The sequence below is a fragment of the Convolutriloba macropyga genome, chromosome 1 (genome assembly GCF_964194025.1).
Source record: "Convolutriloba macropyga chromosome 1, txConMacr16.3, whole genome shotgun sequence".
Taxonomy (NCBI): domain Eukaryota; kingdom Metazoa; phylum Xenacoelomorpha; order Acoela; family Convolutidae; genus Convolutriloba; species Convolutriloba macropyga.
Window position 1 is genome coordinate 78,246,004 of NC_134468.1, and position 25,583 is coordinate 78,271,586.

The following is a 25,583-nucleotide window of genomic DNA, read 5'->3' on the forward strand; positions in this document are numbered from 1 at the left end:
GAGCAGCGACATCAAATTTGTGGAGCTTGTGGCGGAAAAAGGTAGCAGTGAAGAACACAAATCAATTTGTTCTGCAAACGGATAAGTGTAGCAAAATGTGGGAATTTAAACCATTTAACCCGTACTTGCAAGACCCAAAACCAAAGTCGCTGGAAACAGGGAAAACATTAACAACAGTTCAGTTGTAGCGGATCAATGTGAAGAAACTGAAGGAGAACAGAGAGGACGATCAACTAGTGGAAAAAATTAGCACAAGTTTGCAACAATTGTCAGATCAGGACTGCAACATGTTCACGGAGGAATCAGATGACACTAAGATATAACCGAACCAATCGAAGGTAAAAACAATGGAATCAAAACAAAATTCCTGGTAGACTCGGGAAGCGCGGCAAAACTAATTCCACCGGGATTACATGTGAAAACCAACAAAGAAAGATGGAACAGCTCCTACATCGGGGAATGTTACAACAAGTTCAAAGATCTACACAAATAGCCCCGTAGAAATCCTGGGAACAACCAAAGCTGATTTATGCCTCAGTACGTGGTGCTCAAGACCAGTTTAAATACTAGTTGTGGTGGCAAAAAACGACCAGTTTTAGGTAGAGACCTATTCGAGAAACTAGGACTTGCAGCGTGGCCGAACACAAGTGAAGATAAGCAAATACACGACATTGCACTAGAAGCAAACAATAATCATTTATATACATTTAGATAGAGAGAAAATTAAAAAAAAAATTGATTTACAGACAAATTCCCTTTTTTTTTAATCGAGTAGGCCTATCGAAACATCATGTAGTAAAGTCCAATTTGAAAAAAAGATTCACAGCGAGACAGCAAAAGGAGAGAAGAATCCCAATACAATTACAGAAAAGTCAAAACCGAATTATAACGGCTAAGAAAAGTTGGACATATTCAAAAATTGAAAAAAAGCTCAGATAAACAATTCATATCAACAATTGTCCTAACAGTGAAAAGAGATCAATCAGTCAAATTAGCACCAGATCTGAAACTGCTGAAAAAATCCATTCAAAAAAATAAATGTGAGATGCCAAACTTAGAAGTATTTCCTGTCAGATGTCGATAATTGCAGCTCAACAAACGAGGAAACCTGGTTTAGTTTATTGATCTTACGTATGCATGCAGCCAATTAAAACTACACCCAAATATGTTTAAATATTGCAACTTGTAGGTGGATCTGCAACGGGGACATCCAGATTTGTTACAGAATTTTTTGGATTAACGGACATGCCTGCAGAATTCTAAAAAAGCATTAGATCTCACATTGTTAGGATTAAAACATAAATTCTGCTTCTTAGATTATATATTAATTGCAACATCAGGAACATTAGAAGAACACAGAGTTCAAGTAGAAACATGTTTGAAGAAATTAGACGACAAAAATTTCTCCGTTTTGCTAGAGAAAAGTATGTTGTCTGCAAAAAATTAATTGGCTAGTGTAAGGAAACTCTAAATCAGGAGTTAAACAAATCAACGACAAGCTTAAGGCATTAATTAATTTATCAGCACCAAGTCGTCATAAAAAAATTTTAGGGGCAGTAAATCATTTAACTAATTATGTCCCACAATCAGCGAAATTGAGCTCTCATTTTCTCGACTTTTTGAAGAAAAGCGCAAGATACATTTGGGCAGAACATCACGAGGAAACTTTCAAAAAATAAAGAATTTAATTGTTAGAATCACGGAGAATATCCGCCATGATAGATTGAAGGAAGCGCGTTTAAGATGCGATGCATCTAAGGAAAGACAAGGTGCAGCTCTAGAACAAAAACATGAAGACATTTGGAAAGCCGTTGCATACTCATCTAGATTCTTAATTTCCTTTGACGAAAAGTAAAACATTAACGAAATAGAACTACTTGGAGTAGTATGTTCAGTTGAACCCTTCAAAAATATCTTTTAACAGATATTGAAGCTTTCTTATCAGTACTCAATAGAAAAAACAAGTTAAATAAAAGTTATGAAAGCCGGTTGACTCGATGCATAGATCCACTGCTCTCATTGAAGTTTGAAATAGAACTTATTCCAGGCAAAGATATAGGATTTGTTGACTACATATCAAGGCATCCATGCAAGTTAGCAACCCATCCTGAATTAGACGACGAAAGTTACGTAGTGGCCAGTTTGGATTCATTGGTCGATGGGATGAACCTGATTCACAAACAAACTGTTCTGAACTCATTTTGAACGAACAGTAGACATTACGTAAAGGAATTAACAAAAGACTCCAATAAATGGAATCACCTACTATTTCTAAAACAATTTAAGCGGGAATCAGCACACAATTCAAAATAAAGAAATACTGCAGTGAGCTGAAATTTAACCTCAAAATAGAAACATGAGTCACAATGTAAATGCGTTAGAAAAGAGAAAGCCACTACCAGCTATTTTGACTCCGTCTAATTCTCACATACAACCCAATTGCACTCAATTTAAACCTAATCCATTAGCAAACTTGAAATCGAAAAACTTAAGTAAGAAATACACCATTTATTAAATACACCAATTCACTCACTAAATTTACAATTGAGGAATTTAGTTTTAGGAATTATGCCACAAGTTGAAGAGCAAACATCGCCAAAGTAAAACTTACAGAAAGTGAAGCCATTTCACTAATTTTGGTCACCAGAAGCATGTGCGCAAAAATGTGGAAATTCAATGTACAGATTGAAACCTCGCAACAGCAAAAAAAAGATATTAGTTCAGAATTGTTGGAGGATGAAATAGAAGAGACCGAATCAGCGGTTGGTAGACAAAAAAGGCAACTACTCGAAGCCAGCTCATCAGCTCGCTGCAACAAACATCTACTGGCATCAATGACGCGAAGGAAAACTAATTAAGAGAGTTAAGGGACTGCATCCTTAAACGCGACGGAGAGCGACTGAAAAATTCAACAAAGTTGCTCAAAGTCGCTTGCGAGATTTGCACGTTATAGGTGGTTGTGTATGCATTAATGAACAGATAGCAATCCCAACAGCACTCAGACCTAGTTATATAGTGAAATATATAAGTATTTCATGCAGTGCTCCCGAGTCAACTCAGTATGTTCTATATTGCTGAGAAAGCATGGTGGCCGAGTAAGGCCCAGCAGATAGGCGAACGAGCAGAGAAATGTGTCCCATGTACTGAGATTATGAACCAAAAATTTTTTACAAAGGCCTTAGAAAAAGCCATTGAACAAACCAAGAATTACAGCTAGATCTTGCGGGACCAATACTAATTGAAAAGAAACAGGGCTGCTGCACATTAGTTTGTGTTGATCGAGTTTAAAGGTACCCATCGGCGGAAGTATTCAAAAAACCGAGCAGAATAGAAGTATTTTTTTTCTAAAAAAACTAATTCAATTCTACTTAAAACTAGGGTGAATCTGGGAAGTTCATTCATTGATGATACATTACTGTCTCAAACATTACTGTGCAAATAATAACATCGAAATTGATTACGCTCCCGTTGACGACCATATAAGCATATATTTGATGGAAAGTTTAATAAGAACACTGCGGGTACGTTTGCGGTGTCTATAAAAAGAGACTTAGAATCAGAGTTTAATTTAACCGAAACAGTAGATGGAATCATTAATCAGTTACGCGTACCTACACGAAGGTCAATAGTTCTGAGTCCATTTAACTGTCAATAGATAAGCATCCAACGGGCATCATCTTCGAGGGCAGATTATGTCAACACACAGTAGGAGATTCCGTCAATGGAAACTGAGACATTAGCCATTACAGAGTCTTTAGTAAGGCAGGAACAGGAGAGCAAAAACACACAACAGGCGGAAAACATACACACAGAGTGGAGCTGGTCAAAAACTAGAGAAGATAAAGGGTCAGAAGTAGATTAGAGGGGCATGTGGGTGGCAGTAAATAACTTGGAAACGGAGAGCAGCCTATCGGTGAATACATTGTCATCAGTATCGGTGGGGCAGACCGGGAGAACCCAGGTGTCTGACGAGGTATTTATCGACCATAGAAAATTGGCTGCAATGGAAAGTTCAAAGGAGTCCAAGAGCTAATCCCAGGATAAAAAGACTTGACAGGAAATTTAACAGAATGTTAGCGAGAGGTTCAGTTAATGAAGACGACGCAGAGACAGAGGAGGAAGACAAGGATTAAAATTAGTCATTGATTTCCAAATAAAGTAAAAATTTACTATTTGTTGACACTTAAATTTTCTCGTGAGGGAAATTTGTTGCAGTACGTAACCTTTGTATATTTTTATAGTTACTTATTTATTTTTAAGGATTTAAACATTAATTACAATCTATAGCTATATAGAATTATGAGCTATTTACATCGTCTTAATGCTATTTACAAATGCTGATTGATAATATCAGGTCAGAGAGGGCCTGTCCACTTTCAGTACCCGTCCGCGCTCTCTTTTGCGTTTTGACATTTTGTTGGTTGGAAGTAATGCATTGCAGCGAAATTGAAACTTTCATGCTACCTCATTTGTTACCAAGATCCGCTGGCTTGACGATTAGATTTGTACTCGAGGTTAAATTCGTTTGTCATTTGATCAAGTTCACATTGATTCAATTCGTTTTGTGTGGTTACATATTATCAGACAACACTTTTACACCCTATTTTATGAAAGAAATATTAGCGAGGTTTTGACTATTTGCAAATATTGGTTGATTTTTTGTGGTCTCATCATTTAGTCCTCTTAATGACAGGTTTCACATGTTGCTAATGAGGAATAATTGAATCTAGTGTTTTTTGGTTAAGTGCGGAGGAAACATTTTTTGATTTTTACACTTTATGGAAAATAAAAGTTGATAACTTTGCAGTGCAGGTTGTTTTCAGATCTTTGCAGAGTCTAATTGTTGTTATTAGTGATTCTCAAAATACTAGGTCTTGGAAATAAAAATTCTCTAATAGTTTTTAGACTTTTTGTCTTTTTGCGCTTGTAATGTTCTCACAATGCCATGTGTTTGCTCCGAATAATAAAATAATTTAATAAAAACGATGTTAATAAAAAAGAAATGAAATGCCAGTTCACAAAATGTGACGGGATCAAAGCCTGTTATGCTTTGTGTTTTCGACGAGCAAAATGTGCCTCTCTCTATCTCTTAAAGCGCCCTTTCTTTTTCAAATAAATTTGGCTAATAGCAGCAGCTGTTAGTTAGAGTACAATCATTCGGTTTGTAGCATATTGGGGGGACTAAGTTCCGATTCATCGAGATAATAATCGATTGAAACTTTAGGCCACAGATTGAAACCATCCATAGCTGTTTTGGAAAGCACCAATCTATGAATATTTTTACATGAATGTCTGTTTTTTGCATTCGTTAAATTAGCACAAGCTCTAGTCTAATAATCCTTATTTTTATTCCTGATTTCATTTGCAGATTTTATTAAAAGTTTTTTGGACAGCTATATATTAACGGGCATAAAAATCTTGTCGGCTTATTAACAGGTGTTCAATTTTTGTTTTGGCATGCTGTTTTTGTTCCCAAGGTTCTGGACAATGTTGATGAGCTGCTTTTCAAACTCTGCGTTCTCGGTGGGTTGTCAGACAATCGAGGGAAACTATTTCTTGCGAGGAAGAACTTCTTCTTGGCCATTGAGATACTCCAAGCCCAGGTAAAATGGTTTTTAATTGTTATCTGTAACCAAAAATGTGAATTTTATAATGGATCAACAGCACACTGCTGAAATTTTGAACCATATAGAGATATCCGAATTTTACTCTGCCCATCCGAAATTTATTCCCGCTCCTCCGCAATTATAATACTGATCATCTTCTGAGTCGACCATTATTGCGCCTTTTTACAATGCAAAGACGTTGGATTGTACTGAGACGCTGCCTTTATTATTGAAGCGCTGCCTTTATTACGACTAGGGGAAGACTAACGGTGATCTAAATATTTTTAAATTGATAATAGCCGCCGTCAGCTCATCAAAGGTTATTATTTCTCCACTGTTCCTTTCTTACAATTCAAAGAATCTGTCTTTTTTTCGAGTCGAAGAAGAGTAATGGTGATCTACTATTTTTTAAATCGGTGACTTTATTTTTTGAGGGTGTGTTTTTATGAAGTCAAAAGCGCACGTGAAAAGAATTGTGAACAAAAGTCGGAGAGAGATGTTAGAGTGGAATTTATTCAAGCACCATTTTGAGACATATAGATCACGAAAAGTAAGTGTGAAAAATTTTTGCGCCAATCCTGCAGTATCTATGTTCACGTCCGACTTTTTCAGTGCGTTTTTTTAGTTAGGTATAACTCCATTTTAAATCAAAGATGTCTATCTTAAATATCTCAGCTAGTAATAGAAAGTATGGAAATATTTTTGACTAGACGTTTTTGAATTAATTACTAGATGCAATTTTGAGCTATTTTTAAAGAGCAATTGAGTTTTTTGGTTTCCATTTGACCTTGAGAATATTTTTTTTCTCTACCTCCTTCTCTCTCATCCTCTATTTCTTTCTTTTTTCTCTTTTTTATTTTTCTCTATCTTATTAATTTCTTTTAAAAGAGGAAAAAATAAAAAAGGGCCGTGTACACCATCCGGCATCGATGGATGTAGGTCGAAAAATAGGGTATGATGAGTAGCACTTAGTAGCCGGATGCTGCACTCCAAGCTGTTCCCCTCCAGACAGTGTAAAGACGGCCCAGTCACAAAAATAAATAACAAGTGGAGAGGAAAGCACCTGTATATATATATATATATATATATATATATATATATATATATAGCACACATAGGGAACTAGAATGGAAGGATTAAAATAAAAATGGATCATCAAGGAATAAGCAAATGAATAAAGATAAGCAGCCAAACACTCAGTGCAGCCTTCCCTCCTCCACGACGGCGCTAATCGAAGTCTCACTGAGAACACGAGGCTTGAGGGCACGACATCCCCTCAAGCAGAGAACACAGCTCCTCAGAAGTGCGAAGCTGATTTTCGAGAATATGACCTTGAGAATATTGATTCTGATAAGATGTCACATGCCATTTACTATTTCTTTCATTCCATGGCTCTTTTTATCGAATACTTTGTAACAATCATATCGTCTGTTTTACTCACTATATTTATTTTGAGGTTTCACTTTAACATATTTTTCCAGTTTTTTAGAGATGACATCATTCATTCCCTCATGTTATCAAAATCATCATATTTTGATTTTTAAAGCTCGTATGTGGCAAGTTTTTTATTTTTCAATTTAATGCTATTTTTAATCTCCCAATAAGAGAGGTCTATTCACGTGGTGAGACTTTCTAAAATCCTGCCACGAGTTTAACCAGGATGGAATAAGCTTGCAAGTATTGCTATCAAATTAACCTGAAGCACTCTTGTTTAATTAGCAATAAAAGTTATTAATTTTTTAATCATGAAGTCTTGCTTGATTCCCTGCGCAGTAAAGATGGTCCAACAACGACAGAAAAACTTAAGATGCAAGATCGATTTCAGAATCATGATTTCTATGAAGCGAAAACTGAAGGGTTATTTTTAAAAAAAATGAAATATCCAGTGTTTGATTTAGATTTTTATTACGAAAAGTTTCCAGTTTCACAAGCAAGCGATTTCATACATGAAAGTGCTAGCCAATTGTCGGCTCTTATTTTTGTCACCACAAAATATGTGGGTTTTTTGTATCTTAGTTACTGGTCCATCCCAGGAACGTTTCGAGTAAGTTCAAAAAATGTTGATAACAGGCAGTTTAAATCGATTCTTCGTTTAGTAGATTCACCGATGATAACCGCAAAATTGAGCCAGTGATCTAACTTTACATCTAACTTTTGCTGCTCGGGATATACAGCCAACGAACACAGAACAGTCAATCTACTCAAACTAATTGTAGTTGTTCCTTTTTTTGAAAAATGTTGTCCCATCTCCTGGCGAAGATTTGACATACTGTTTGGGTTTGGCTCTAATCTGAGAGCAAACAAAGTTGTGGCAACTTTTAGCCATGGCTATAAATCGCAAGCTTTTCCGAGTGCCCATGATTGTTTGCCAACGTTAAGAATGCGATACGAATGAAAATCTACCTCCAAAGGTAAATTGACATGTGAGCACAGGTGATCCTAAACCCCTATTATCAACAGCCACCATCAGCCTCTGAAACGCTATTATTTAAGCAGTAGCCTTTTTTATAATTGAAAGAACTGTTTTTTAGTGCGCTGTCCTTTTTAAGAGTAGTCGAATAGGAGTATTAGAGACCCGTTTTTTTAAAATCAATTTTGTTGGAGTAATTTTTGAAGCAGGAAATGAAACATGGTAAAAAAATTGGAGTGTTCAACCGAATTGTAGAGTGACTCTATGTTCACACCGCTGTTTTCGAGACAGCAAGAAATTGGATTGTGAAAATGTTTCTGAGTGAGCGAAACCTTTCTGTTCATCAGAGACGGCTTTTTCAAGCGGTTTTTTGTGTTTTGATAGAGGTCTTTTGTTTAAACCGTTTCAATAGACCATTGATATAACATGCGAGGTATTTTCAAGTCATATAAAATTTCTCAAAATTTTAATGAATTTTAAGATACCTGGAGTTTTTTTTTATAAATTTTCACGCATTTTGGAGATATGTGAGCTGTTTTTGCCTAAGTATTTTGTTTTATTAACAGCCATAAAGTGATAGATCTGGCTATTTTTGGCCTTCTCTTAGTTTCATGTCGTCGTCAAGGTTTTTGTTACGACCATATGACGTCACAATCACTACAAATCTGCTTTTTGTTCATTCTTTGATGCAATTTTGAATGAACTGCGTGCGTGACGTCATTTTCACTCTTATTGGAGCACGCTTTTTTGTTCGTTTGCGTGATTAAGTAATTAGTCTTTCGTGAGTTACCTCACTCCCAAAAATCTCTTCCTCCCTCTAAGATTGACTTTTCCTCACTTTATTTCGAGGAGATAAGGTCAAATGAGTATGTTTCACTCTAGTTGAAGACTATTCAAGAGCATTTAATAGAAAAAGTTATAAGCTATACAGTTTATTTATCAAAATGTAACATCTCAGCAAGTAATATAAAGATGAATTGTTTGGGTATGCTTTTTCGAGGCTGCAGATCTATGAAGCTATCGTGGCTGTTTTCTCGCAATTTGCCAACTATTGTTCATTTTATTGGAAATTAAATATTCGCTTTTTGCTCGAGGGCATTTGAAGTCACTAAAATGAGAGCAACTTTACAGGTATAAAGCTTTTCTGTTATTGTTATTTGAAATAAAATTTGTTTTTTTTTCACATAAAATTTGTTTTTCTGGTTTCTATAAATCGGTCTTTTGGATGATAGTTTTATCGAAAGCTATGTTTTCGGTGAAGACGACTCGCCGATTTTTTTCCAGGAGCTGTTTCGCCAGTTTTTTTAATCAAACGTATGGGAGTGAATTTTGAAGCAAACATTGAACCGCGTGACAAATTTTGGAAATGTTAAAGTATTAAGAACATGGGGAGTCCAAAAATGCGAGTATTTTTTTCGTACTGCTGTTTTTGAGAGAGCGAGAAATCGAGTTGTAAAAATTGTTTTTCTGTGAGCGAGCGGATTGTTTTTCACGTGCGCCTTTTTCAATCAGTCTCTTTTTCAGGCTTAGTGCTCTATCATCAAACCTTTAAGCGTTTCATTGATGTTTTTTTTTATTTATCCGAGTTTTAAGCAATTTTTGATTTTTTTCTCATCTGTTTTGCGGTTTTTAGCGCAGATATTTAGAGCCTGTTTGGACATCATTTTGTATTATATCATTCATTGGGATATAATAAGAAGCCTACTGCTCAAAGTTTTTCAGTTCACATAAATACCGTTTGTATGTTATCAAATATAATGTTTGTTGAGAAAAATGAAGGTTCAGTGGTCTATCATCAAAACTTTAAACGTTTCGATATTTCTTATTAATCCGAGTTTTGATTGATTTTTTTGATTTTTACAGCTGTTTTGCGGTTTTTAGCGCAGTTGTTTTAGCACAAGTTTGGTCATCATTTTGTATTATATTATTCATAGCGATTTAAAAAGAAGCATACTGCTCAAAGTATTTCAGCTATCACCTGAACATTGTTCTGAGAAAAATGATGGAAAACGATAATTTTTTATAAACCATTTTTTGTCAATTGCTTCCAAGAACGCAGGTATTTTTGTCGTACTGCTGTTTTTGAGAGAGCGAGAAATCGGGTTGTAGAAATTTCTTTTCTGTGAGCGAGCGGATCGTTTTTCACTTGCGCCTTTTTCAATCAGTTTTGTTTTGTTTTGTTCAGGTTTAGTGGTCTATGATCAAAACTTTAAATATTTGTATGATATTTTTTATTAATCCGAGTTTTGAGCAATTGTTGGCTTTTTTCAGTTGTTTTGCAGCTTTAAGCGCAGTTGTTTTAGCGCCTGTTTGGTCATCATTTTGTATTATATCGTTCATTGCGATATAAAAAGAAGTATACTGCTCAAAGTATTTCAGTTATCACATGAACATCGTTCTGAGAAAAATGATGGAAAATCATAAGTTTTTAAACCACTTTTTGTCAATTTCTTCCAAAAACGCGTGTTTTTTTCATACTGCTCTTTTTGAGAGAGCTAGTAATCGAGTTTTAAATTTTTTTTTTCTGTAAGCGAGTGGATTGTTTTTCACGTGCGCCTTTTTCAATCAGTTCTGTTTTGCAGTTTTAAGCGCAGTTGTTTTAGCGACTGTTTGGTCATCAATTTGTATTATCTCATTCATTGGGTTATAAAAAGAAGCTGCTCAAAAGTATTGCAGTTATCAAATGAATATCGTTCTGAGAAAAATGAAGGAAAATAATAAATTTTTAAAACATTTTTTGTCAATTTCCAAAAACTCGGGTTTTTTCCGTACTGCTGTTTTTGAGAGCGAGAAATCGGGTTGTAAACTTTTTTTTCTGAGCGAGCGGATGGTTTTTCACGCGCGCCTTGTTCAATCAGTTTTTTTTTATTCAGGTTTAGTGGTCTATCATCAAAACAATAAACTTTTCTATGGTATTTTTTAATAATCCGAATTTTTTGCAATTTTTGATGTTTTCAGCTGTTTTGCGGTTTTTGGCGCAGTTAATTTAGCGCCTGTTCGTTCATCGTTTTTTAGTATATCTTTCATTGGGATATAAAAAGCAGTCTACTGCTCAAAGTATTTCAGTTATCACATGAATATATTTTTTATGGTATCAAATATTATGTTTGTTGAGAAAAATGATGGAAAATCATAAGTTTTTAAACCACTTTTTGTCAATTTCTTCCAAAAACGCGTTTTTTTTTCATACTGCTCTTTTCGAGAGAGCCAGTAATCGAGTTTTAATTTTTTTTTCTGTAAGCGAGTGGATTGTTTTTCACGTGCGCCTTTTTCAATCAGTTCTGTTTTGCAGTTTTAAGCGCAGTTGTTTTAGCGACTGTTTAGTCATCATTTTTGTATTATCTCATTCATTGGGTTATAAAAAGAAGCACACTGCTCAAAGTATTGCCGTTATCAAATGAATATCGTTCTGAGAAAAATGAAGGAAAATGATAAATTTTTAAAACATTTTTTGTCAATATCTTCTAAAAACGCGGGTTTTTTCCGTACTGCTGTTTTTGAGAGAGCGAGAAATTGCGTTGTTTTTTTTTCTCTGAGTGAGCGGATGGTTTTCCACGCGCGCCTTGTTCAATCAGTTTTGTTTTTTTTTCTTCAGGCTTAGTGGTCTATCATCAAAACATTAAACTTTTCTATGGTATTTTTTAATAATCCGAATTTTGTGCAATTTTTGATGTTTTCAGCTGTTTTGCGGTTTTTGGCGCAGTTAATTTAGCGTCTGTTTGTTCATCATTTTTTGTTATATCGTTCATTGGGTTATAAAAAGAAGCAGACTGCTCAAAGTATTGCAGTTATCAACTGAATATCGTTCTGAGAAAAATGGAGGAAAATGATAAATTTTTAAACAATTTTTTGTCAATTTTATCCAAAAACGCGTGTTTTTTTTCATACTGCTCTTTTTGAGAGAGCAGTAATCGAGTTTTAAAAAAAATTTTCTGTAAGCGAGTGGATTGTTTTTCACGTGCGCCTTTTTCAATCAGTTCTGTTTCGCGGTTTCAGGCGCAGTTGTTTTAGCGCCTGTTTGGTCATCATTTTGTATTATCTCATTCATTGGGTTATAAAAAGAAGCAGACTGCTCAAAGTATTGCAGTTATAAAATGAATATCGTTCTGAGAAAAATGAAGGAAAATGATAAATTTTTAAAACATTTTTCGTCGATTTCTTCCAAAAACGCGTGTTTTTTCATACTGCTTTTTTGAGAGAGCCAGTATTCGAGTTTTAAATTTTTTTTCCGTATGCGAGCGGATTGTTTTTCACGTGCGCCTTTTTCAATCAGTTCTGTTTAGCGGTTTTAAGCGCAGTTGTTTTAGCGCCTGTTTGGTCATAATTTTGTATTATCTCATTCATTGGGTTATAAAAAAAACTGCTCAAAGTATTGCAGTTATCAAATGAATATTTTTCTTAGAAAAATGAAGAAAAATGATAAATTTTTGAAACATTTCTTGTCAATTTCTTCCAAAAACGCGGGTTTTCTCCGTACTGCTGTTTTTGAGAGCGAGAAATCGGGTTGTAAACTTTTTTTTCTGAGCGAGCGGATGTTTTTTCACGCGCGCCTTCTTCAATCAATTTTGTTTTTTTTTTCAGGTTCAGTGGTCTATCATCAAAACTTTAAACGTTTCGATATTTTTTTTATTAATCCGAGTTTTGATTAATTTTTGATTTTTTTACAGCTGTTTTGCGGTTTTTAGCGCAGTTGTTTTAGCGCAAGTTTGGTCATCATTTTGTATTATATTATTCAGAGCGATTTAAAAAGAAGCATACTGTTCGAAAGTATTTCAGCTATCACATGAAGATTGTTCTGAGAAAAATCATGGAAAATGATAACTTTTTTAAACCATTTTTTGTCATTTTCTTCCAAAAACGCGGGTATTTTTTTCGTACTGCTGTTTTTGAGAGAGCGAGAAATCGGGTTGTAAACTTTTTTCCGAGCGAGCGGATGGTTTTTCACGCGCGCCTTCTTCAATCAGTTTTGTTTTTTTTTGTTCAGGTTCAGAGGTCTATCATCAAAACTTCAAACGTTTCGATAATATTTTTTTTGTTAATCCGAGTTTTGATTAATTTTTGCTGTTTTTCAGCTATTTTGCGGTTTTTAGCGCAGTTGTTTTAGCGCCTATTTGGCCATCATTTTGGTATTATATATCATTTATTGGGATATAAAAAGAAGCATACTGCTCAAAGTATTTCAGCTATCACATGAACATCGTTGTGAGAAAAATGATGGAAAATGAATAAATTTTTAAACCATTTTTTGTCAATTTCTTCCAAAAACGCCGGGTTTTTGTCGTACTGCTGTTTCTGAGAGAGCGAGAAATCGGGTCGTAAACTTTTTTTCTGAGCGAGCGGATGGTTTTTCACGCGCGCCTTCTTCAATCAGTTTTGTTTTTTTTGTTCAGGTTCAGTGGTCTATCATCAAAACTTTAAACGTTTCGATATTTTTTTTATTAATCCGAGTTTTGATTAATTTTTTGATTTTTTTACAGCTGTTTTGCGGTTTTTAGCGCAGTTCTTTTAGCGCAAGTTTGGTCATCATTAGTATTATATTATAGCGATTTAAAAAGAAGCATACTGCTCGAAAGTATTTCAGCTATAACATGAAGATTGTTCGGAGAAAAATCATGGAAAATGATAAATTTTTTAAACCATTTTTTGTCATTTTCTTCCAAAAACGCGGGAATTTTTTTCGTTTTGCTGTTTTTGAGAGAGCGAGAAATCGAGTTGTAAAAATTTTTTTGTGAGCGAGCGGATTGTTTTTCACGCGCGCCTTTGTCAATCAGTTTTTTTTTCAGGTTTAGTGGTCTATCCTCAAAAATTCAAACGTTTCGATAATATTTTTTTTATTAATCCGAGTTTTGATTAATTTTTGATGTTTTTCAGCTATTTTGCGGTTTTTAGCGCAGTTGTTTTATCGCCTGTTTGGTCATCATTTTAGTTTTATATCATTCATTGGGATATAAAAAGAGGCATACTGCTCAAAGTATTTCAGCTATCTATCACATGAACATTGTTTTGAGAAAAATGATAATTTTTTAAACCATTTTTTGTCATTTTCTTCCAAAAACGCGGGTATTTTTTTCGTACTGCTGTTTTTGAGAGAGCGAGAAATCGAGTTGTAAAAATTTTTTTTTGTGAGCGAGCGTGTTGTTTTTCACGCGCGCCTTTGTCAATCAGTTTTTTTTTCAGGTTTAGTGGTCTATCGTCAAAAATTCAAACGTTTCGATAAAATTTTTTTATTAATCCGAGTTTTGATTAATTTTTGATGTTTTTTAGCTATTTTGCGGTTTTTAGCGCAGTTGTTTTAGCGCCTGTTTGGTCATCATTTTGGTATTATATCATTTATTGGGATATAAAAAGAAGCATACGGCTCAAAGTATTTCAGTTATCACATGAACATCGTTCTGAGAAAAATGATAGAAAGTGATAAATTTTTAAACTATTTTTTGTCAATTTCTTCCAAAAACGCCGGGTTTTTGTCGTACTGCTGTTTTTGAGAGCGAGAAATTGGGTTGTAAAATTTTTTATCTGAGCGAGCGGATGGTTCTTCACGCGCGCCTTCTTCAATCAGTTTTGTTTTTTTTTGTTCAGGTTCAGTGGTCTGTCATCAAAATTTTAAACGTTTCGATATTTTTGTTTATTAATCCGAGTTTTGATCAATTTTTTGATTTTTTTACAGCTGTTTTGCGGTTTTAAGCGTAGTTGTTTTAGCGCAAGTTTGGTCATCATTTTGTATTATGTTATTCATAGCGATTTAAAAAGAAGCATACTGCCCGAAAGTATTTCAGCTATCACATGAAGATTGTTCTGAGAAAAATTATGGAAAATGATAAATTTTTTAAACCATTTTTTGTCATTTTCTTCCAAAAACGCGGGAATATTTTTCGTATTGCTGGTTTTGAGAGAGCGAGAAATCGAGTTGAAAAAATTGTTTTTTCTATGAGCGAGCGGATTGTTTTTCACGCGCGCCTTTGTCAATCAGTTTTGTTTTTTTTTCAGGTTTAGTGGTCTATCATCAAAATTTCAAACGTTTAGATAATATTTTTTTTATTAATCCGAGTTTTGAACAATTTTTGACATTTTTCAGCTATTTTGCGGTTTTTAGCGCAGTTGTTTTAGCGCCTGTTTGGTCATCATTTTGGTATTATATCATTCATTGGGATATAGAAAGAGGCATACTGCTCAAAGTATTTCAGCTATCTATCACATGAACATTGTTTTGAGAAAAATGATGGAAAATGATAATTTTTTAAACCACTTTTTTCCAAAAACTCGAGTATTTTTTTTGTACTGCTGTTTTTAAGAGAGCGAGAAATCGAGTTGTAAAAATTTTTTTTTGTGAGCGAGCGGATTGTTTTTCACGCGCGCCTTTGTCAATCAGTTTTATTTTTTTTTCAGGTTTAGTGGTGTATCGTCAAAACTTCAAACGTTTCGATAATATTTTTTTTGTAATAATCCGAGTTCTGAACAATTTTTGATGTTTTTCAGCTATTTTGCGGTTTTTAGCGCAGTTGTTTTAGCGCCTGTTCGGTCATCATTTTGGTATTATATCATTCATTGGGATACAAAAAGAAGCATAATGCTCAAAGTTTTTCAGTTATCACATGAATATCGTTCTGAGAAAAATGATGGAAATTGATAAATTTTTAAACAATTTTTGTAAATTTCTTCCAAATACGCAGGTTTTTTCCGTACTGCTGTTTCCGAGAGAGCGAGAAATCGAGTTGTAAATTTTTTTTTCTGTGAGCGAGCGGATTGTTTTTCACATGCGCCTTTGCACTCAGCTTTGTTTTTTTTGTTCAGGTTTAGTGGTCTATCATCGAAACTTTAAGCGTTTTGATGATATTTTTTTAATAATCCGTTTTTATAGCAATTTTTGATGTTTTGCGGTTTTTAGTGCAGTTTTTTGGCGCTTTGTATCACTTTGTATTATATCATTCATATCGATATAAAAAGAAGCATACTGCTCAAAGTATTTCAGCTATCACATGAATATCGTTCTGAGAAAAATGGAAATTGATAAATTTTTAAACAATTTTTTGTAAATTTCTTCCAAATACGCAGGTTTTTTCCGTACTGCTGTTTCCGAGAGAGCGAGAAATCGAGTTGTAAAAATTATTTTTTTTCTGTGAGCGAGCGGATTGTTTTTCACGGGCGCCTTTGCCAATCAGCTTTGATTTCTTTTTCGTTCAGGTTTAGTCGTATATCATCAAAACTTTAAACGTTTTGATGATATTTTTTAATAATCTGTGTTTATAGCAATTTTTGATGCTTTGCGGTTTTTAGCGGCGGTTTGTTCATCTCTTTGTATTTTATCATTCATATCGATATAAAAAGAAGCATACTGCTCAAAGTATTTCAGCTGTCAAATGAATTTCGTTCTGAGAAAAAATGATGGAAAATGATACATTTTTAAATCATTTTCGAATCAGTTTCTTCCAAAAACGCGGTTATTATTTTTTGTACTGCTGTTTTTGAGAGAGCGAGAAATCGAGTTGGAAACTTTTTTATCTCAGCGAGCGGATGGTTTTTCACGTCCGCCTTCTTCAATCAGTTTTGTTTTTTTGTTCAGGTTCAGTGGTCTATCATCAAAACTTTAAACGTTTTGATGATGTTTTTTTAATAATCCGTGTTTATAGCAATTTTTGATGCTTTGCGGTTTTTAGCGCCGGTTTGTTCATCTCTTTGTAATTTATCATTCATATCGATATAAAAAAAAGCATACTGCTCAAAGTATGTCAGCTGTCAAATGAATTTCGTTCTGAGAAAAATGATGGAAAATGATAAATTTTTAAACCATTTTCGAATCATTTTCTTCCAAAAACGCGGTTATTTTTTTCGTACTGCTGTTTTTGAGAGAGCGAGAAATCGAGTTGTAAAAATTTTTTTTTGTGATTGAGCGGATTGTTTTTCACGCGCGCCTTTGGCAATCAGCTTTGTTTTTTTTCGTTCAGGTTTAGTGGTCTATCATCAAAACTTTAAATGTTTTGATGATATTTTTTTAATAATCTGTGTTTATAGCAATTTTTGATGCTTTACGGTTTTTAGCGCCGGTTTGTTCATCTCTTTGTATTTTATCATTCATATCGATATAAAAAGAAGCATACTGCTCAAAGTATTTCAGCTATCAAATGAATATCGTTCTGAGAAAAATGATGGATAATGATAAATTTTTAAACCATTTTCGAATCATTTTCTTCCAAAAACGCGGTTATTATTTTTCGTACTTCTGTTTTTGAGGGAACGAGAAATCGAGTTGTAAAAATTATTTTTTCTGGGAGCGAGCGGATTGTTTTTCACGTACGCCTATGTTAACCAGTTTTCTTTTTTTCAGGTTTATTGGTCTATCATCAAAACTTTAAAGGTTTTGATGATATATTTTTATTAATCCGAGTTTTGAACAATTTTTGATGTTTTTCAGCTATTTTGCGGTTTTTAGCGCAGTTTTTTTGGCGCCGGTTTGTTCATCACTTGGTATTTTATCATTCATATCGATATAAAAAGAAGCATACTGCTCAAAGTATTTCAGCTATCAAATGGATATCGTTCTGAGAAAAATGATGGAAAATGATAAATTTTTCAACCATTTTCGAATCATTTTCTTCCAAAAACGCGGTTATTTTTTTTGTACTGCTGTTTTTGAGAGAGCGAGAAATCGAGTTGTAAACTTTTTTATCTGAGCGAGGGGATGGTTTTTCACGCGCGCCTTCTTCAATCAGTTTTGTTTTTTTTTGTTCAGGTTCAGTGGTCTATCATCAAAACTTTAAACGTTTCGATATTTTTTTTATTAATCCGAGTTTTGATTAATTTTTTGATTTTTTTACAGCTGTTTTGCGGTTTTAAGCGTAGTTGTTTTAGCGCAAGTTTGGTCATCATTTTGTATTATGTTATTCATAGCGATTTAAAAAGAAGCATACTGCCCGAAAGTATTTCAGCTATCACATGAAGATTGTTCTGAGAAAAATTATGGAAAATGATAAATTTTTTAAACCATTTTTTGTCATTTTCTTCCAAAAACGCGGGAATATTTTTCGTATTGCTGGTTTTGAGAGAGCGAGAAATCGAGTTGAAAAAATTGTTTTTTCTATGAGCGAGCGGATTGTTTTTCACGCGCGCCTTTGTCAATCAGTTTTGTTTTTTTTTCAGGTTTAGTGGTCTATCATCAAAATTTCAAACGTTTAGATAATATTTTTTTTATTAATCCGAGTTTTGAACAATTTTTGACATTTTTCAGCTATTTTGCGGTTTTTAGCGCAGTTGTTTTAGCGCCTGTTTGGTCATCATTTTGGTATTATATCATTCATTGGGATATAGAAAGAGGCATACTGCTCAAAGTACTTCAGTTATCATATGAATATCGTTTTTATGGTATCAAATATTGTGTTTGTTGAGAAAAACGAAGGATGATAATTTTTTTAAACCATTTTTTGTTAATTGCTTCCAAAAACGCGGGTATTTTTTTCGTACTGCTGTTTTTGAGAGACCGAGATATCGATTTGTAAATTTTTTTTCTGTGAGCGAGCTGATCGTTTTTCACGCACGCCTTTTTCAATCAGTTTTTTTTGTTCAGATTTAGTGGTCTATCATCAAAACTGTTATGGGTTCGATGATGTTTTTTTAATACTCCGTGTTTATAGCAATTTTTGATGCTTTGCGGTTTTTAGCGCCGGTTTGTTCATCTCTTTGTATTTTATCATTCATGTCGATATAAAAAGAAGCATACTGCTCAAAGTATTTCAGCTATCAAATGAATATCGATCTGAGAAAAATGATGGAAAACGATAAATTTTTAAACCATTTTCGAATCATTTTCTTCCAAAAACGCGGTTATTATTTTTCGTACTTCTGTTTTTGAGGGAATGAGAAATCGAGTTGTAAAAATTATTTTTTCTGGGAGCGAGCTGATTGTTTTTTACGTACGCCTATGTTAACCAGTTTTCTTTTTTTCAGGTTTATTGGTCTATCATCAAAACTTCAAAAGTTTCGGTGATATATTTTTATTAATCCGAGTTTTGAACTATTTTTGATGTTTTTCAGCTATTTTGCGGTTTTTAGCGCAGTTGTTTTAGCGCCTGTTTGGTCATCTTTTTGGTATAATATCATTCATTGGGATATAAAAAGAAGCATACTGCTCAAAGTTTTTCAGTTATCACATGAATATTGTTCTGAGAAAAAAGATGGAAATTGATAAATTTTTAAACAATTTTTTGTAAATTTCTTCCCAATACGCAGGTTTTTTCCGTACTGCTGTTTCCGAGAGAGCGAGAAATCGATTTGTAATTTTTTTTTCTGTGAGCGAGCGGATTGTTTTTCACGGGCGCCTTTGCCAATCAGCTTTGTTTTTTTCGTTCAGGTTTAGTGGTTTATCATCAAAACTTTAAACGTTTTGATGATATTTTTTAATAATCCGTGTTTATAGCAATTTTTGATGTTTTGCGGTTTTTAGCGGCGGTTTGTTCATCTCTTTGTATTTTATCATTCATATCGATATAAAAAGAAGCATACTGCTCAAAGTATTTCAGCTGTCAAATGAATTTCGTTCTGAGAAAAATGATGGAAAATGATACATTTTTAAATCATTTTCGAATCAGTTTCTTCCAAAAACGCGGTTATTATTTTTTGTACTGCTGTTTTTGAGAGAGCGAGAAATCGAGTTGGAAACTTTTTTATCTGAGCGAGCGGATGGTTTTTCACGTCCGCCTTCTTCAATCAGTTTTGTTTTTTTGTTCAGGTTCAGTGGTCTATCATCAAAACTTTAAACGTTTTGATGATGTTTTTTTTAATAATCCGTGTTTATAGCAATTTTTGATGCTTTGCGGTTTTTAGCGCCGGTTTGTTCATCTCTTTGTATTTTATCATTCATATCGATATAAAAAAAATCATACTGCTCAAAGTATGTCAGCTGTCAAATGAATTTCGTTCTGAGAAAAATGATGGAAAATGATAAATTTTTAAACCATTTTCGAATCATTTTCTTCCAAAAACGCGGTTATTTTTTTCGTACTGCTGTTTTTGAGAGAGCGAGAAATCGAGTTGTAAAAATTTTTTTTGTGATTGAGCGGATTGTTTTTCACGCGCGCCTTTGCCAATCAGCTTTGTTTTTTTTTCGTTCAGGTTTAGTGGTCTATCATCAAAACTTTAAATGTTTTGATGATATTTTTTTAATAATCTGTGTTTATAGCAATTTTTGATGCTTTACGGTTTTTAGCGCCGGTTTGTTCATCTCTTTGTATTTTATCATTCATATCGATATAAAAAGAAGCATACTGCTCAAAGTATTTCAGCTATCAAATGAATATCGTTCTGAGAAAAATGATGGATAATGATAAATTTTTAAACCATTTTCGAATCCTTTTCTTCCAAAAACGCGGTTATTATTTTTCGTACTTCTGTTTTTGAGGGAACGAGAAATCGAGTTGTAAAAATTATTTTTTCTGGGAGCGAGCGGATTGTTTTTCACGTACGCCTATGTTAACCAGTTTTCTTTTTTTCAGGTTTATTGGTCTATCATCAAAACTTTAAAGGTTTCGATGATATATTTTTATTAATCCGAGTTTTGAACAATTTTTGATGTTTTTCAGCTATTTTGCGGTTTTTAGCGCAGTTTTTTTGGCGCCGGTTTGTTCATCACTTGGTATTTTATCATTCATATCGATATAAAAAGAAGCATACTGCTCAAAGTATTTCAGCTATCAAATGGATATCGTTCTGAGAAAAATGATGGAAAATGATAAATTTTTCAACCATTTTCGAATCATTTTCTTCCAAAAACGCGGTTATTTTTTTGTACTGCTGTTTTTGAGAGAGCGAGAAATCGAGTTGTAAACTTTTTTATCTGAGCGAGGGGATGGTTTTTCACGCGCGCCTTCTTCAATCAGTTTTGTTTTTTTTTGTTCAGGTTCAGTGGTCTATCATCAAAACTTTAAACGTTTCGATAATATTTTTTTATGAATTCGAGTTTTGAGCAATTTTTGATTTTTTTTCCAGCTATTTTGCGGTTTTTAGCGCAGTTTTTTTTGGCGCCGGTTTGTTCATCACTTGGTATTTTATCATTCATATCGATATAAAAAGAAGCATACTGCTCAAAGTACTTCAGTTATCATATGAATATCGTTTTTATGGTATCAAATATTGTGTTTGTTGAGAAAAACGAAGGATGATAATTTTTTTAAACCATTTTTTGTTAATTGCTTCCAAAAACGCGGGTATTTTTTTCGTACTGCTGTTTTTGAGAGACCGAGATATCGATTTGTAATTTTTTTTTTCTGTGAGCGAGCTGATCGTTTTTCACGCACGCCTTTTTCAATCAGTTTTTTTTTGTTCAGATTTAGTGGTCTATCATCAAAACTGTTATGGGTTCGATGATGTTTTTTTAATACTCCGTGTTTATAGCAATTTTTGATGCTTTGCGGTTTTTAGCGCCGGTTTGTTCATCTCTTTGTATTTTATCATTCATATCGATATAAAAAGAAGCATACTGCTCAAAGTATTTCAGCTATCAAATGAAAATCGATCTGAGAAAAATGATGGAAAACGATAAATTTTTAAACCATTTTCGAATCATTTTCTTCCAAAAACGCGGTTATTATTTTTCGTACTTCTGTTTTTGAGGGAATGAGAAATCGAGTTGTAAAAATTATTTTTTCTGGGAGCGAGCTGATTGTTTTTTACGTACGCCTATGTTAACCAGTTTTCTTTTTTTCAGGTTTATTGGTCTATCATCAAAACTTCAAAAGTTTCGGTGATATATTTTTATTAATCCGAGTTTTGAACTATTTTTGATGTTTTTCAGCTATTTTGCGGTTTTTAGCGCAGTTGTTTTAGCGCCTGTTTGGTAATCTTTTTGGTATTATATCATTCATTGGGATATAAAAAGAAGCATACTGCTCAAAGTTTTTCAGTTATCACATGAATATTGTTCTGAGAAAAAAGATGGAAATTGATAAATTTTTAAACAATTTTTTGTAAATTTCTTCCCAATACGCAGGTTTTTTCCGTACTGCTGTTTCCGAGAGAGCGAGAAATCGAGTTGTAATTTTTTTTTTCTGTGAGCGAGCGGATTGTTTTTCACGGGCGCCTTTGCCAATCAGCTTTGTTTTTTTCGTTCAGGTTTAGTGGTTTATCATCAAAACTTTAAACGTTTTGATGATATTTTTTAATAATCCGTGTTTATAGCAATTTTTGATGTTTTGCGGTTTTTAGCGCAGTTTTTTTGGCGCCGGTTTGTTCATCACTTTGTATTTTATCATTCATATCGATATAAAAAGAAGCATTCTGCTTAAAGTATTTCAGCTATCAAATGGATATCGTTCTGAGAAAAATGATGGAAAATGATAAATTTTTAAACCATTTTCGAATCATTTTCTTCCAAAAACGCGGTTATTATTTTTTGGACTGCTGTTTTTGAGAGAGCGAGAAATCGAGTTGTAATTTTTTTTCTGTGAGCGAGCGGATTGTTTTTCACGAGCGCCTTTGCCAATCAGCTTTGTTTTTTTGTTCAGGTTTAGTGGTTTATCATCAAAACTTTAAACATTTTGATGATATTTTTTAATAATCCGTGTTTATAGCAATTTTTATGTTTTGCGGTTTTTAGCGCAGTTTTTTTGGCGCCGGTTTGTTCATCACTTTGTATTTTATCTTTCATATCGATATAAAAAGAAGCATACTGCTCAAAGTATTTCAGTTATCACATGAATATCGTTCTGAGAATAAAGATGGAAATTGATAAGTTTTTAAGAAATTTTTCGTAAATTTCTTCCCAATACGCAGGTTTTTTCCATACTGCTGTTTCCGAGAGACCGAGATATCGATTTGTAATTTTTTTTCTGTGAGCGAGCTGATCGTTTTTCACGCGCGCCTTTTTCAATCAGTTTTTTTCGTTCAGATTTAGTGGTCTATCATCAAAACTGTTATGGGTTCGATGATGTTTTTTTAATACTCCGTGTTTATAGCAATTTTTGATGCTTTGCGGTTTTTAGCGCCGGTTTGTTCATCTCTTTGTATTTTATCATTCATATCGATATAAAAAGAAGCATACTGCTCAAAGTATTTCAGCTATCAAATGAATATCGATCTGAGAAAAATGATGGAAAACGATAAATTTTTAAACCATTTTCGAATCATTTTCTTCCAAAAACGCGGTTATTATTTTTCGTACTTCTGTTTTTGAGGGAATGAGAAATCGAGTTGTAAAAATTATTTTTTCTGGGAGCGAGCAGATTGTTTTTCACGTACGCCTATGTTAACCAGTTTTCTTTTTTTCAGGTTTATTGGTCTATCATCAAAACTTCAAAAGTTTCGGTGATATATTTTTATTAATCCGAGTTTTGAACTATTTTTGATGTTTGTCAGCTAATTTGCGGTTTTTAGCGCAGTTGTTTTAGCGCCTGTTTGGTCATCTTTTTGGTATTATATCATTCATTGGGATATAAAAAGAAGCATACTGCTCAAAGTTTTTCAGTTATCACATGAATATCGTTCTGAGAAAAAAGATGGAAATTGATAAATTTTTAAACAATTTTTTGTAAATTTCTTCCCAATACGCAGGTTTTTTCCGTACTGCTGTTTCCGAGAGAGCGAGAAATCGAGTTGTAAATTTTTTTTTCTGTGAGCGAGCGGATTGTTTTTCACGAGCGCCTTTGCCAATCAGCTTTGTTTTTTTTCGTTCAGGTTTAGTGGTTTATCATCAAAACTTTAAACGTTTTGATGATATTTTTTAATAATCCGTGTTTATAGCAATTTTTGATGTTTTGCGGTTTTTAGCGCAGTTTTTTTGGCGCCGGTTTGTTCATCACTTTGTATTTTATCATTCATATCGATATAAAAAGAAGCATTCTGCTTAAAGTATTTCAGCTATCAAATGGATATCGTTCTGAGAAAAACGATGGAAAATGATAAATTTTTAAACCATTTTCGAATCATTTTCTTCCAAAAACGCGGTTATTACTTTTTGGACTGCTGTTTTTGAGAGAGCGAGAAATCGAGTTGTAATTTTTTTTCTGTGAGCGAGCGGATTGTTTTTCACGAGCGCCTTTGCCAATCAGCTTTGTTTTTTTGTTCAGGTTTAGTGGTTTATCATCAAAACTTTAAACATTTTGATGATATTTTCTAATAATCCGTGTTTATAGCAATTTTTATGTTTTGCGGTTTTTAGCGCAGTTTTTTTGGCGCCGGTTTGTTCATCACTTTGTATTTTATCTTTCATATCGATATAAAAAGAAGCATACTGCTCAAAGTATTTCTGTTATCACATGAATATCGTTCTGAGAATAAAGATGGAAATTGATAAGTTTTTAAGAAATTTTTCGTAAATTTCTTCCCAATACGCAGGTTTTTTCCATACTGCTGTTTCCGAGAGACCGAGATATCGATTTGTAATTTTTTTTCTGTGAGCGAGCTGATCGTTTTTCACGCGCGCCTTTTTCAATCAGTTTTTTTTCGTTCAGATTTAGTGGTCTATCATCAAAACTGTTATGGGTTCGATGATGTTTTTTTAATACTCCGTGTTTATAGCAATTTTTGATGCTTTGCGGTTTTTAGCGCCGGTTTGTTCATCTCTTTGTATTTTATCATTCATATCGATATAAAAGGAAGCATACTGCTCAAAGTATTTCAGCTATCAAATGAATATCGATCTGAGAAAAATGATGGAAAACGATAAATTTTTAAACCATTTTCGAATCATTTTCTTCCAAAAACGCGGTTATTATTTTTCGTACTTCTGTTTTTGAGGGAATGAGAAATCGAGTTGTAAAAATTATTTTTTCTGGGAGCGAGCAGATTGTTTTTCACGTACGCCTATGTTAACCAGTTTTCTTTTTTTCAGGTTTATTGGTCTATCATCAAAACTTCAAAAGTTTCGGTGATATATTTTTATTAATCCGAGTTTTGAACTATTTTTGATGTTTGTCAGCTAATTTGCGGTTTTTAGCGCAGTTGTTTTAGCGCCTGTTTGGTCATCTTTTTGGTATTATATCATTCATTGGGATATAAAAAGAAGCATACTGCTCAAAGTTTTTCAGTTATCACATGAATATCGTTCTGAAAAAAAAAGATGGAAATTGATAAATTTTTAAACAATTTTTTGTAAATTTCTTCCCAATACGCAGGTTTTTTCCGTACTGCTGTTTCCGAGAGAGCGAGAAATCGAGTTGTAAATTTTTTTTTCTGAGCGAGCGGATTGTTTTTCACGAGCGCCTTTGCCAATCAGCTTTGTTTTTTTTCGTTCAGGTTTAGTGGTTTATCATCAAAACTTTAAACGTTTTGATGATATTTTTTAATAATCCGTGTTTATAGCAATTTTTGATGTTTTGCGGTTTTTAGCGCAGTTTTTTTGGCGCCGGTTTGTTCATCACTTTGTATTTTATCATTCATATCGATATAAAAAGAAGCATTCTGCTTAAAGTATTTCAGCTATCAAATGGATATCGTTCTGAGAAAAATGATGGAAAATGATAAATTTTTAAACCATTTTCGAATCATTTTCTTCCAAAAACGCGGTTATTATTTTTTGGACTGCTGTTTTTGAGAGAGCGAGAAATCGAGTTGTAATTTTTTTTCTGTGAGCGAGCGGATTGTTT

At 33.5% G+C, this 25,583-nt stretch overlaps 1 protein-coding gene across 1 annotated transcript in view; it reads left to right on the forward strand.

Moving 5' to 3' along the window:
- Positions 1 to 3,868: 3,868 nt before the first annotated feature.
- LOC142351020 (E3 ubiquitin-protein ligase rnf213-alpha-like) overlaps positions 3,869 to 25,583 on the forward strand; it is a 157,792-nt gene continuing 136,077 nt past the window's right edge. Inside the window, exons 1-2 of the mRNA XM_075403112.1 lie at positions 3,869 to 3,973; positions 5,478 to 5,603. Coding sequence (XP_075259227.1) covers positions 3,869 to 3,973; positions 5,478 to 5,603 — 231 coding nt within the window. The remainder of the gene's footprint in view (positions 3,974 to 5,477; positions 5,604 to 25,583) is intronic.